We start from the raw sequence: 14,770 nt of genomic DNA, 5'->3' as shown, positions 1-14,770 counted from the left end.
AATGCCAGCCTGCAACTTTGTTTGCACAGCTTAAGCTCTGAAAATAGTTGCTCAGTTTTAGTTTTATATTTTCCCAGCTTTACTGAGGTATAAGTGACGTGTTACATTTTCAAATGGTTGGGGAAAAGTTGAAAAGAGGATATTTCTTAACACGTGAATATGTTAGGAAATTCACATTTCAATTCTCATAAACAGAGTTTTACCAGAACATTGCCACCCTCTTGAGTTCACATATGGTCTAGGGCCGCTTCACTCTGTGAGGGCAGAGCTGTGTAGTTGCAACTGACGCCAAATGGCCAGGAAGCTCTCTACTCTCTGCCCTCGTACCGGAGATATGGAGAACATGCTTTACACCCCTGGTCCTCTTATAGTATATTCAAAGGGAAAAACAGTCTGCCAAGTCTTAGTTAATTAATAACCTTAGAGGTAACGACACATTAGAAAGCTTATGGAAGAAATGGAAGAAACATTGTCATTTCTGTTGTTATGCATGGATTCCCAACTTTAGTTCTTTTCGTTCATATTTTATTATAGTTTTATCCATGTAAATTCATATAAATGTGAAGATCCACACGTCAAGGAATTAAAAGCTCCATGTTACCTTCACTGCTACTTTGGTTTCTCCACTTCCAGCTCCTAAGATGTCTACCGCCGTCCCTTCATACACTTCTCCAAAGGCCCCACTTCCCAATAGGAGGCGCAGAGTCAGTCTTTCCCGAGGGAAGGCAGGAAGACTTTCAATCTCCTCTTGGGTTGGAAGAGTACTGGAAAATAATATTTTTGGTGTTCCAAAATGCATTGGTTTACAAGTTGGTGTTGAGTGTTAGTGTTTGAGAAAGAGTATGAGAAAGAAAGAGATATCCCTTGATTTTGCAACACCAATCTATGTAATATAATGACATGGATTCCTATGTTTCTATTCCTTCCCTATTCTACCATAAGGAAGGAATATTCCTTCCTTATTCCAAAACACAGACAGAGCATATCACGTCACTTCTAGGTACCATAATCTTGATAGAAACACGCCTTTGTGTGCATAGCCTCAAGAGTTTTTATTGTAGCTTGTTTTGTTGTAGTTATGATTTATTTGTTTCTTCAGGTAATCAACTTAAGTAAAAAGCTATTGCAAATTAGTAATAAATACATCTGAGTTTATGAGCCTAAAAACTTTCACTTTGGCTACTTTGGCTCAGGTCATGATCCTGGAGTCCCGGGATCAGGTCCCACATCGGGCTCCCTGCTTGGCGGGGAGTCTGCTTCTCCTTCTGACCTCTTCCCTCATGCTCTTTCTCTCTCATTCTCTCTTTCTCAAATAAATAAATAAAATCTTAAAAAAAAAAAAAACCTTTCACTTTAACCATTTCACACACCTGATCTTTTGTGTAAAAACAAAATTTAGTATGACTACAGTAATCAACTCTTTCTCCATAACTTTTAGAAGCCAGCTCTCACTTGGAATATTATGAGAGGGAAAAAATTGTCTGCATTCAAAATGCTTTGAGTGCTTAAAAGAGAATCTTGAATATCAAATGTGCTAAGTATTTCCTCAAGGAAAAGTCACCTCTGAATCACTAAATTAGATCACCCCTGTGTCTACTTCAAATTTTCCATTTGCGTATCTTGGATTACAAACTTCAAGGCCTATGACTACATAATTCCTTGTAGCTGGGCCATAACACTGTGTCTTACATAAACCACAATACAGTGTCCTGCATAAAAAGACATTTAAATATTGTCTTTAATTGTTTTGACTACATCAAAAACCAATGACATACTATAAGTTGGCTAATTGAATTTAAAAAAAATTATGATGACAGCATAAGTTGAAAACTCAACTATCCTGAAAAGCTTTCGTAGGCAATCACCCTACAACTTCCGAAAACAGACTCAGATGGACTTAACAGTGCAGGCATGGCACCCTTGGGATTCCTCTCTTCTGGATGCTTCCAGGTGAACCAATCGTGCTACCATGTTCTCTTCCATACAGTATTTATGTCCTTGTTTCATTTACTTTATAACTATGCGACAAAACACTGGAACATGATGGAATTTTGCTTATTTTCTTTAGGATAGAATAACCACATAGATTGCCAACAATCTCAGGTCACATTTGAAAATGGAAAGGGATATTATTAATAATCAAGCCAGAAGAATGAGCATAGACCAGGACAATCGTGGGCAGCACGGGACCCATGGGCACTCTCTCTATAGTTGCCCACTCTTCATCTAGGTGCCCCGTAGTGATGGCCCAGGTTACATACTGTATGGCATAGCAGGCGTTAGCCAGCCCTACTCCAGCCGCCAGACCGCGAAGCTCAGCCAACTCTTTGTCTTCGTTTATGAGACCCGTCAGCCCTTCTCTGGGAGTTTTTTGACTTTTTAATTTTCTGTGCCACACTATAAAGAAAAGAGGACATAGTTTACAAAACAAAACATTGCTTTTTTTTCTTCAGGAAATGTTAACACTTTAAGTGTTTATATATAAGAACACCATGGGTAGAATCACAGGATTTGTTTGAAAACTCTGTCCATAATAGAAAAACTAATTAAATCAGTCCAAAGACTTTTAAAAACTCATAACTTATACCATGTAACTTCTTATTTCACGTCTCAAACCAAAGCTTTATGCATTTCTTATTGCTGTTATAAACGAATTGAAGAATCTTAATATCAGAACTTATTTCTCGAAACCACCCTTATAGTCAACATAAACCAAAATAAATTTGCATTATAATTATTAAATAATTATTTGCATTATAATTAAATCACAAATTTATTTCTGAGTCCAGGTCTGTCCACATTCTACTCCAATAGGCAACCTGAGGAATGCTTTCAATTATAATGGCATGCATTTTTTTTAATGCAGAGTACAGGAATTTATACCATTGTTGTTCATGCACACATATCCCAGCCTACAGAAAAACTTTTAGAATGAAACCCACCAAATGTTAGTAGTGGTCCTCTCAGTTGTGAAATCATGGATGATTTATATTGTCTTCTTCATACAATGAGCAAATACTATCTTCATCATCATAAAAATAAGCAGTTTTTGAAAGATTAAAATATAATTATGTCATAGGATCAACTGTCTATACTAGAACATTGGTTCAGGAGTTGAAAACAGCAAGGATGTTTTTTAAGATGATCATTAAAATTTGAATTTTATCCCATGGTAGCCTTTATATCCAACAGGTTAGCATTTAATTCAAGTGAAATTCCACCTGAGAGACCACCCAGGGAAAGATTTTAAATACATTTGCTAACGTAATTTTTCAAACCTGAAAGCTGTCCCTACTGCTTTTCATTTTTTTAAAAGCCCATTCTGGCCCCCAGCCCCCGTGATCCCTTCTGATACCCTGACAGTCTGCTGATCTCTCAGTTCTCAATGTCTAAGACCAAGTGTAACTCTCAGTCTGCATTTCTACCATAGTGCCCAGCACATGTCGTGTTCTATATTGCCTTCTATATCTCACTATTTATTTTTTCACACAGGTACATCTTACCTCCCTCATTAAATGGCAAGCTGCCAAGGTCAGCAATTGTATGTTACAGCTTCATATTTCCCTCTGCTCCCAGCAGGAGGCTAATACTGCCTGTTAGATGTGACCACTCACCAAAGCTAAGGCTGTCGGTGTTTATTTTTAAATCATTGTTTCAATTTTATATATATAAATACAACTGCTGAGAGCCCCAGAGCAATACAAATATGTTTAAACAACTGTTTTTCCTTATTTTAATAAACTCAATCTTTTCTCATGCACTCACCCGCTCCTACTAGTAAAACCACATGCACTGCTCCTAAAGGCAAAGAAGCAAATCAGCTTAGCTGTACTAAAAAATTTGTTAAGTTCCAAATGGAATAAAGACCTTGAAATCCTGAGAAAGTCAGATATCCATAGGATGTCTTGAAAGCACAACAGGTTGTCTGAAATTATCTCATGCTCACCCACTAGAGTGACAGGTTTGAACAACGGTGATGTACACGTAGGCAAGCAAAGGTCAGATGAAAGATTCTTCATGTAATTCTCCTTCCCAGTAGGAAAGCAGACATGCAGTCAAGCCTATATGCCAACTGCCAAATATACTGCAGTGATACGTGTCATTCTGGAGGGGCTGGCTTAGTGGCACAAGCATCAGCTGTGCGATACTTAGACTCCCTGGAACCACAGGTTAAGATCCTGGCAGGGTCAGCTGAAATTTTTAGCTTTCCAAGTTAACTGAAGGACTTCCAGATATCATCTGGGTGGAATCCGTGACAAGAAATCTGAATTCAAGTTTCAGTGTGCTGTCTGATAGTTTACAACTCCGATCCATTTGGGGAAAGAATAAAGATTTAGACTACTTAGTAAAATACTGGCTTTCTTTATCCTAAGAGAGTTTAGCTTTATGTTTGTAACTTTTCCTTAAACTTTTCCTTCTAACTTTCCCTTCTATGTGAAAAAAACAGACCACAATTTTCTAAATATGTACTTGAGCATTCTTTTCTGGTAAATATTACGTCTGTCTGTCTTTCTTCCTTTCAATATTATATTTATTTATCTGAAAGAGAGAGAGAGAGATTGAGAGGGAGAAAGGCCAGAGGGAGAAGCAGACTCCCCACTGAGGGGAGAACCCAATGTGGGGACTCAATTCTGAGACTCCAGGATCGTGACCCAATCTGAAGGCAAATGCTTAACTGACTGAGCCACCCAGGCACCCTATCATGTCTTTTTCATAATGTTTTTGCATGTCAGGGACTCATACTATCAGTAAGTGATAGGATGACCAAATACCTTATAATGCAAACCAGGACATTTGGGGCACTGAAAGTCCTACTAATGTTTATACTGAAACAGGAATGAACTGGGATGTATGATCACCGAAATAATCCTATGGCCCAATATTTGGCCCCAATATTTCTGGAGTTGTCACTGTATTTTCTCATTAAAATAAATCTTAAAAAAAAAAAAAAGACTTCTAGGACCTGCACATTAGCATAAAATGAAGATTAGGAAATAGCTACCTTTTTATCTACCTAACAAATACTTCTGCTTTCCTGGACATTATAAATGAGCAAGGATTTGAAATAAGCAAGTCAGATGTCTGAAAGCGAGAGTAGACCCTACAAGCCAGAGATGGGTCATCTGCAAGAGAGGAACCCTGCTTCTTCCTAACCAGTCTGTCTACCCGCCTAGAGACCCAAGCTATCCCAACCAAGGACTTTCACTGGTCTCCTATTAACCCTACATTTTTTTTTAACATCTGGAGTTATTTTTCTTTTGTTTATTTTCAACTATAAGACAATCTGAAACAAATACTGGTTTAAAGAAAGCTAAAAGTTGGTGACTTTGTAATTAGTTTTATACCAGTTTTATACAAATATACTGTCAAGTGTAAATACAGATTATATTTTTCATAAAATAGTTACTCTAAGATCTTAAAACAATTCACAGAAGTTAGTGCTTATGAAAGTATAGCCAAAGGTAACTGAAATTTATGCATCTATTTCATGTGGAAGGTTAAATACACTAAGTGATAAGTCAACTAATATGATCAAGGTTATTACCTGTATTTTTTACAGCTATTACACTTACCAAAGACCACTGGGATTGTAACAACCAGAAATATTCCAATTATAATAGTAAGTACAATGCTTGTTTCCGGTATCCAAAAACCATCTAATAAAATAAATGAAAAAAAGTTAATTTGCAGAATAAAGCTAGGTATTTTCAGGGGTATGCCAGATATGCCTGAACTAGCTCCTACCAGATTTTCGCAAGCCATTTGTTAAACCACTGGTAGTTTGAAATCACCCACAGCAAAAGTGTTTAACCCCATAGGAAATCAAAGTCAAGGTTTAGCTGGGTTTGGTTTTCCAAAGATCTGGCTTACCAATACACTATTATGAACCACCGAGGTTTTACTTCAAAATAGCTGAGGAAACATGCTTAATCTTTTTAAAGAATTTGGAACAAAGACATCTCCATCTTCATATATAATCAGGGTTATTATTTCTTCCATAATATCTTGATATACCTTCAGTTCTATGAGTATTAAACATAGAAACGTGGTACCTTCTCTTGGGTAGTCTCAGTTGAGAAAGCAAACATGGAGGGCAGAGCTCAGCAAACCATGGCATGTGGGCCAAGTCTAGCCACAGTCTGATTTCTACTGCCCCTGAGCTAAGAATGATTTTTAACTATTTAAAGTATTATTTGAAGCAGCAGCAGCAGCAGCTACAGATATCAAATGTAGACTGCAAAACTTAAAATATTAACAATTTTGGGTTTCCTTCAGAAAAAAAATGCTGAACTTTTATCCAGATAATTATAATACAAATAAGAATGATACAAAAATTACATAGAATAATATAGGCTGTGTGTATATAAAATGCTATAATTCATCCTGCTTAAGGTGCATTAGTTAAGCATCAGCTGTGGGATCATTTAAGTCAGGCCTTGAAGGATGACAAAAATCTCAGTTGACAGAAAGTGAGAGAAAGAAAAACCCAGTTGAGGGGTGAATGGCAGGTGGTGGGAGCCCACATGCTAGGCAGAGGGACGCAAAAGCTAAAGTCCTAGTGTCGTGAAAAGCTTTTACCAGTCTGATATGGCTATAGCATAGGGATAGGTGTTAGAAACAATGAACCGCAATTGGAGGACAAATTATGGAGGGCCTTAAGTGCCACACAGAAGTTTGCGCTTGATACTGAAGGCAGCTAATGGAGATTCACTTCAGGGATTTCAGAGAAGGGGTTAAGTAATCCAGTTTGTGCTTCAGCTAGATCAACTGTCAGCAGTGTGATTAGGCCAAGAGCACAGGCAAGAAATTATAACCTAAATGAGGAAAGCCAAGGTGGGAATAAGAAGAGGAACACTCAACAGACCGAAATCAAGCTGGTACATCAACAAAACTTGGTGCCCAAGTAGAGGGAGAAATTAAATATTGAGATTTCTAACCTATATGATTAGACAGATGATTTTTCATAATCTAAAATGGGATACAGAGTGGAAGATGTCCAGTTGTGTAGAATATTTGAGTATGGGGAGCAGGAACATAAGACTGGATCCAGACCAGACTGTGGACAGCCTGGGAAGCCTATCCAGAAGCATGGACTTGAGGCACTGGGCATTAAGAAGTAGCTGATCATTGCTAAGGAGAAAAATGACACAGGATGCTGATGTTTTAGGAAGATCACATCAGATGAAATGAATAGTTCCATAGTCTGGATGATATACACTGTCATCCAATTTATTTCTAATGTTAAGAATTGACTTATCTTTATCTCTGAACCTTTGTGCTATCAGTTAGTATACAGACAGACATGGTAACATACCTCCAACTAATACAATATTCTCACTGATTCCACTGTAGTCACCAAATCCCAGATTATTTGCAGCTACTACTCTAAACTGAAATGTTCCTTTCAGGTTTTTGGTCTTCCACAGGCAAATATTACTGCAGGATCCATTAAATGCCATCTTCCACATTAAATTCTGCTTCTGTGAATCATTTGAAATGCCCTTTCTACAAAAAAAAAGAGCAAAAATGTAAATATAAAAAATATGAGATAATATATGTGTTATTTCTAGATGCTCACATATCATTTTAATGACAGAACTCCAAGCATCTCTTAGGGCACACTTTACCCTTGATCTCATTTCTCTCACGTAGTTTGGCTATAGAACACAGCATAACCTCATAAAGGCATTCTGGTAATGCATGGGAGCCAACCAACTCAGCCCATCAGGAAAATAACAAATAATCAATGGCCAAGACAAAGCTAAAGAGGTTTCTTCCCACTATTAGAATGTGTAAATTTTATTCAGAATTTCAAACACATGGGACAATTATCCCATAGTTCCCAACCTGAAATTCTTTTTTAATGTTTTCTTAATCCTTGGTCTCTTGAGCCATCTATAGCTTACGTATACTACAGCTGGATAAAATAAAATACAGGACATGAAACTGATAAAGAAGGTATAATAGTTGGACTACCAAAATTATCCTTATACCGGAGATTCCAAGGTGTATTGCTTTCATTTGTATTGGTCTACATGCCGCCTCACGTCAACCCACATTATTCTTTATATGAAACATAAAAAGAGTACAAGAGTGGGGCTCGAAAGATGTAAATGGAATGACTTTTAATGGAATCATAAACTGAAGGAAAGCTCGAGGACTTCCAATTACCTCCTCTCTGACACTGAAGAACTTTTCAAAGTCTGTGACTTTTCAGACAACAACATTTTTAGGACTTGGTACCTACCCACAGTAGGTTTAAGGAGAGCTAGTTCTACTCCTACCAACTGAGTGGTCACCTGAAAGGGATGGAAAGGCTCAGCCTTTGAAGGACAGGGAATGGGCAGGAACATCCAGAGGACCAAGACAGCAGAGTTGCTCACAACCCTTACTTACCAGGAGCTCAGTGTCCTAGGGACCATTCTGCATAAGACTCTTTATACAATGTTTTTGTATATTTTGTGAAGTCTTGTGTTAGGCATTGGCACTTCCATTGTTCAACCCAAACAACTCTGATCCAAAAGAAAGAGACCCTTAAAAATGTATAAAATGGCTCTTCACAGTGACCAGCCAGAGAGAAAGAATTCTGGCACTGGTTGAGCATCTTCTGTTTACAACCTACCATAGTGGTGGTGCTTTTCGCTTTGTTTCATTTCATTGAGTTTTCACAAGAACCTAAGGAGGTAAACGCCATCATCCCATTTTACAAATGGGAAAACTTTAATTCAAAAAAAGAATAAACAAGTATTTAAATGTGCGGGCCCTGTGTTGAATAATGTCCCCCCAAAAGTCATGCCTACCCAGACTTGGTGAATGTGACCTTGTTTGGAAATAAGAGATTTTTAGATGTAATCAAGTGATGATGAGGTCACACTGGATTTGAGTAGGCTTAAATCCAAGACCCGTGCCTTCTTGAGAAGAGAGAAATTTAGGCACAAATATACCCAGAGAACACCAGGTGATGATAGAGCCAGAGACTGATGTGATACATCTACAAGGAATACCAAGGATTGCTGGAAAAGTCTGGATCCCCGGAGGCTAAGAAAAAGCAAGGGAGGATTCTTCCCTAGAACCTTCAGAAGGAGCATGGTCCTACTGATAACTTGATTTCAGACTTCTAGTCTACAGAACTGTGAGAGAATAAATGTCTGTTGTTTTAAGCCATCCAGTTGGTGGTACTTTCTCATGGCAGTCTTCAGACACTAAAACAGTCTGTCCAGCTCCCAAGTTCACACACTTTTACTACCGTTCCCCCTGTGCCATCAGCAATAACTTGGGTATACCAGTATTCTGACTGAAGATGGAACTTTGAGATACCAAAGGTATAGCAATTCATTCCTTTATCCCATCATCCTTGCCCTGACAGTAGAGGCTTAGAACAAGAAAATGCAAAAAAGGTATGGCACTATGGGCTTAAGGAATCACTGAAGGAAACATGCTTAAAGGGTCCTAGCAAGACAGTGATGTTGATGGGCTGGTGAATATAATTATAGTCACAGACCACCAAGATGGTTCAGTAGACTAGAATGTATTTGACTCTGCGTGAAAAACAGTAATAGGAATTTCAAAGAGGTTTCAGTTAGAAATGCAGCCAATGTAATTCTCTACCATGTGCAGGAAAATTTGTTAAGGTTATGGGAGTACCAGAGAAAGATGAAGCAAAAATAGATCTAATGCTCAAGTTGCCAGGACTATAATTATGGAAGTGACTTTTGTCCTTGGAGCTTCTTAAAAGATAGCTTCATAGACCTGTGAGGGGAGGGTCTGTGAAATTTGGAATTCTCCCCTCAAGCTGGCATGAAATCTGTCCCTCTGAGCCAGTTCCCATTTACAGAGCTCCCCATACTGGCCAGCTTTGGGGTTGCTTATGTTCATCGGCTGCACGGTTTTCATTAAAGGCACATGTTCAGACTCTTGGGAGCACACTGCGAACTGTAATCTTCACAATGGACGAAGAATCCTGTGTGACCTCTACAGGTCAGACCATTTCAGACCTTGACCTGTTTGTACATTCTGAAAATACCTAGTTCACTGCCAGTTCTCACTAGACATTATTCATCTTGCTAAAACAAATTATCATCAGAAATTCACACGCATACCATCATCTCATATCAAACATCAGCTCAGCTTCTTGAACGGAATAGATATTAATATTAACTGCATGTGCCAATGATTGGGTTATTTCCATAAAGTTCTGACAAGTAGTTGCAGATTTCCAAGAACAATGATGTGATCTGCCTTGTAATTGGAGTGCCAAGGCAGAGAACATAACGTTGCCCTCGAGGTCCTTCAACTAAAGACCCTTCGTATTTACTTATAAATACACATTCATAAATACAGTTAATTTCAATCTAATAAAACCTTATAATTAACTGCTTAGTTCTTTGTAGTTTACAAAGCACTTTGGCAAACAGACGTACCTGATCTCAAGGATATAGTACACAAGCCGGCCTCCGTTATCTTCGGCTTTTTCCCACTGTATTGAATCTTTGCTCCCTTCTAATACTTTTGGAATGCCTGGTTTACTTGGGACTCCAGCTTTGGAAACATAAGAAAATACTGACTAATAAGTCAGAAGTATAAAATATTCTGCATTGCATCTTTCTATAAAATACTTTTCCAAAGAGGAAAACCAAATACATTAAAGAAATATTCAAAAATATTCTCATATGAGTGTGTATTTTTAAATGAGTATCTGAAGTTTTTACAAGTGATGGATTAGATGGATTCTAGCTCACCACAAAGTAAATGATGCAAAGAAAACTACTGTAAATTTGGGAGAATTTTTTCCTTGATTCTATAGGGATCAACTTATAGGGATCACTAATTGACATTCTTTTGGATTTTTATTTTTAGCATCTAGAAGATAGCAGTCAGTGAATAAATATATGTTGAACACTCAATAACACTGTTTTCATTTCATTCTCTCTGCAGAATGTCACAACCAGACACAAAGCAGAGGATACTGAAAGATAAAATAATCTTGCCCAGTTCAAGGTTCTACAAGACCAGGTCAGTATTACCTCGTTAACACCGGTAAGGACTCCTGGTTCTTTTCAGGTTCTTCACTCAAGCTCTAGAAATAGTAATTTACACCTTTAAAAAAAAAAGGTTAACCTCTAGGATTGGTGAAAGAAGTGGTAAGAGAGGCATTGAGAAACTTATAGGAGTATTTTTTTTAAAATACTGAGGCTGTTAGGACTTACCTTTTGTCTTAAAGCTTTCTGGGAGTGAGGTGCTGTTTTCTCCTGTCCTATAAACCACCACTACACGGACAGCATAGGACGTGTAAGGCTGTAGATCTGTGATGTTACACACATAATCTGGGCCTTGGATGCATGAAGCATTAACACGGGAGAACTCATTGTCCCTCCACTGGAAAAAGAAGTAATATTTTTTGTTTCTTTAAGAAAACAACATAGAAATTCACAAGTCTATGGCAAGTCATTAAAAACTTAAATCAAATATATTTTCTGTTAAAAAAGAAGAGCTTCTCTAGGAATGTTTGATCTCAAACATTATCTCTACCACTGACAGCCATTTTATGTTTTTATGGGGGTTTTTTGGTTTTGTTTTTCTGCTTTGTGACAAGCTATAACTGACTTGAAGGACAGTTCTTAGGATGAGTCCAATGTAAGACATGAACCTCTTACTATATATATTCATTATGGAAGACTCGAAGCTTATCTTTTTGTTATTCCTAATGGCAGATACCTGCCTTAAATCAGGATAGCTGAGAACTCAAATTCACAGTTGAGGGACCATGATGGATCAGAGCAATGATATTTTCAATTCTGTGTATTTGCTAATTAATAATGTATTTTCAAATTAATAATATTTTTACATATTTTTATTCTTTCAAGAGGTTCACTGTGACTTATAAATGAAAACGTTTAGTTTCTTTCTCCAAATCCCCTTTCAGACCTCTAACCAGCATTCCTTACGTTTATACATACAAAGCCCCGTTCCCGAAAAGAAGGAAATTTCTGTCCATCATCATTCAGCTACCAAGAAGCAAGGTTAGAAGTTAAATTTAGGAAATCTTACTTCCATTCCACTGTAGACACCAGGTCTCTATTTATAACTATCTTACACTTGCTTTGTGCATGGCTTTTTAAAAATCTGTGTATTTGGACCCTTGGTATCTTATTTGAAAATGGAGATTTTTTTTCAGTGTATGAGTACAGAAAGACAGAGAGGATATGGCATTTTGTCAAGGGTTCTTAGCGTATTTTCTCCAGTAGAGTTTCCTAAGAAGGTCAGTTTCCATAAATAAACCTTACTTTACATCTCGTTTTTCATTTCACGCTCACAAGGTCACGTCATTTCATTGGATGGACACTTTATATTAGTTTCTATCCAATAAGGAATGATTTCTACAGCACCTTCAGGAAGTAGACCACCTTGTTACAAAAAGAAAGAGGCAAAGGGTGGTTGGAAGGAATGGGAAAAAAGACAGAAATGCTGATGTCTGAGCCATTGCCTGCTAAATTCATAAATGGACCAATCCCACTACGACATGCAGGCTTTAGAAACAGATGCATTGGGTCCATAATATTTACTCTGAACCATGGGAAAAAGAGACAGAGAGAGAAACAGAAAGCAACAGAGATAAATATTGATTCCTGGCTCAAAAATTTTAGCCCTTTGTGGTCCTGGCTCCTTAATAATCTGCTGTAGAAACTATCATAAGTGAATAGTCTAGATGGTCCAACATTCCATACCACCCAGAAATGATCAAAGCTCCTTGGAAGGTCAGATGTGTGACCAAGGGTTCTGCTGGAAAACTGTTGAGTACTGGCCTCACCACAGCAATGAATGTTCTGGGCAGACCACCAACTTGGAGAGGAGCCACGGCTACCCCAGTAAATCACAAGGGAGTCAGGACCTTCCATTTGTCAGAGGCCAACAAGTGCAGGGGTGATTTTCAATACCACAGAGGGATTTTCAAATTATTTGGGCGGGGGTGCGGAGGAAATGGTGCAGACTATCATGTCTCAGAGAATGGAACTTCAAAAATGTTTGGTTCTGGTAAGAATTTTCCTGGACAGTTGAGAAAAACTCAACTTTTAATAATGGCTTTCATGCAAATAATTTACCAAAGTGAAACTACTTGTTTCTCCTCAATCTTAAATTAAATATGTTCTTCTATACACTGTTGTGATTAAAAAATATATAACTGTGGAATTTAAAAACTAGGTAGAAATTTAGCCATGTGGTCTAATTCCTTCATTTTCCATAGAAGGAAATTTTAACAACAAAGATGAAAACAGGAAGTTTATCCTTCTGTTTTCTTTCCTAAAAATTATTTTTAAAAACTATTAATCAAAAAAGATACACATTCACCCTTACCTCTCACCCCTCAGAGTTTCAGTATGGAGTTAGAGGATCACTCCTAGTTGTCTTATCATTATGAGGTAGGTTCAAGTTACTCAAAAGATACAGAACTTTCTGACTAGATGTACTCATCATCCCTCTCAGAACACAGCCTTCCACTGGGCTCAGCAGTTAGTGCTGGTACAAGGTCATACTGTATCCTACACCCTCGGCTTCATAATTTTCTAAGTGGTAGGTTCTTCAGCAAATGCAGAGGAAGTTTTGAAATAAAAAGCACTGCATGAAAGTCACAAGGACTGAGCCAAGCAGGCTCAGTCAGCTGTCCTGGTCCCAAACTTTGAGGAGTGGGTTGGGTGCCTTAGTGACTCATATTCCTTCCATGGACAGCACCCAAGTAGGACTGGTGTAGGATGAGTCAGCTCCGAGGGCTCTTCCCTGCCTGGCTTGTGATTTCTGACTCAGTATGGCACTTGTCTGGTTCTCCGACTTCTCATCGGTAGAAGGAGGGGCTTAGGGTCACCAACTGTAAGGCTTTTCCCCATCTTCTTTCTTTGACATACATAAAGTTTACATCCCCCACCTTGCCTTTAAACTGAAGTGCATTGAGCTTACTTCAACAGATGTCCAAAAAAAGGTGATCCTCCAATTTAATCGCATTTTTATAAGATGACCATTTTTTAAATAGGCAACAAATCATCGTAAACATGCTCAATGGAAAAAGTCCAACTAAACTATGGCCGTTGGTTTTGTCAATTTGACATTCACTGCTGTTACACAGTTTTCACAGATTTTATCTAAAGGGTACAAGATCATAGAAAATATCTTACAGGGGCACCTGGTGGCTCAGTGGGTTAAACCTCTGCCTTCAGCTCAGGTCATGATCCCAGGGTCCTGGGATCAAGCACGCATCAGGCTCTCTACTCAGCGGGGAGCCTGCTTTCTCCTCTCTCTCTGCCTGCCTCTCTGCCTACTTATGATCTCTGTCAGATAAATAAATAAAATCTTTTAAAAAATATCTTACATACTAAAATTTTAAAACATCCAGAGGAGCAACTCCATTTGTCTTTTTAAAAAAACGAGCCATGACTATACTGCTTCATTTTTGTTACAACTGAACAAAGGATTCCTAACCAATCTTTGCAAATGTGGACACACAAAATACATACTGCTGAAAATGAAATGTAGCAATTATTTAAAATAATCCATTTTAAGTATGGCAATATGAAAGTCAACATAGACTTTCCCGAGCAGTGAATTAATTAGATTAATTGATGCTTTCAAATTCAGTGGGTATTTTTAAATTGGATAAAGCATGAAGATTTTGGGATGAAGAACCATTTAAAGTTTATCACCCAAGGTAAAACTAGTTTAGAATAAACTCATTTAATATTTTATTTCTCTCCTATTGCTACACAGCCCTTAAATGACAGAA

At 37.8% G+C, this 14,770-nt stretch overlaps 1 protein-coding gene across 2 annotated transcripts in view; it reads right to left on the bottom strand.

Annotated features, from left to right (window-relative positions):
* Window positions 1–14,770, bottom strand: part of ROS1 (ROS proto-oncogene 1, receptor tyrosine kinase) — a 114,170-nt gene that overhangs the window by 26,420 nt on the left and 72,980 nt on the right. For both annotated transcript variants that reach the window (XM_044250043.1, XM_044250052.1), the window contains exons 32-37: window positions 11,208–11,376; window positions 10,422–10,539; window positions 7,316–7,506; window positions 5,574–5,657; window positions 2,262–2,397; window positions 602–764 (exon numbers count right to left, since the gene is read on the bottom strand). In XM_044250043.1, coding sequence (XP_044105978.1) covers window positions 602–764; window positions 2,262–2,397; window positions 5,574–5,657; window positions 7,316–7,506; window positions 10,422–10,539; window positions 11,208–11,376 — 861 coding nt within the window. The remainder of the gene's footprint in view (window positions 1–601; window positions 765–2,261; window positions 2,398–5,573; window positions 5,658–7,315; window positions 7,507–10,421; window positions 10,540–11,207; window positions 11,377–14,770) is intronic.

The sequence above is a fragment of the Neovison vison genome, chromosome 1 (assembly GCF_020171115.1).
Source record: "Neovison vison isolate M4711 chromosome 1, ASM_NN_V1, whole genome shotgun sequence".
Taxonomy (NCBI): Eukaryota; Metazoa; Chordata; class Mammalia; order Carnivora; family Mustelidae; genus Neogale; species Neogale vison.
The sequence above is the reverse complement of the archived record's forward strand: the minus strand, read 5'-3'. Positions and strand labels throughout refer to the sequence as shown.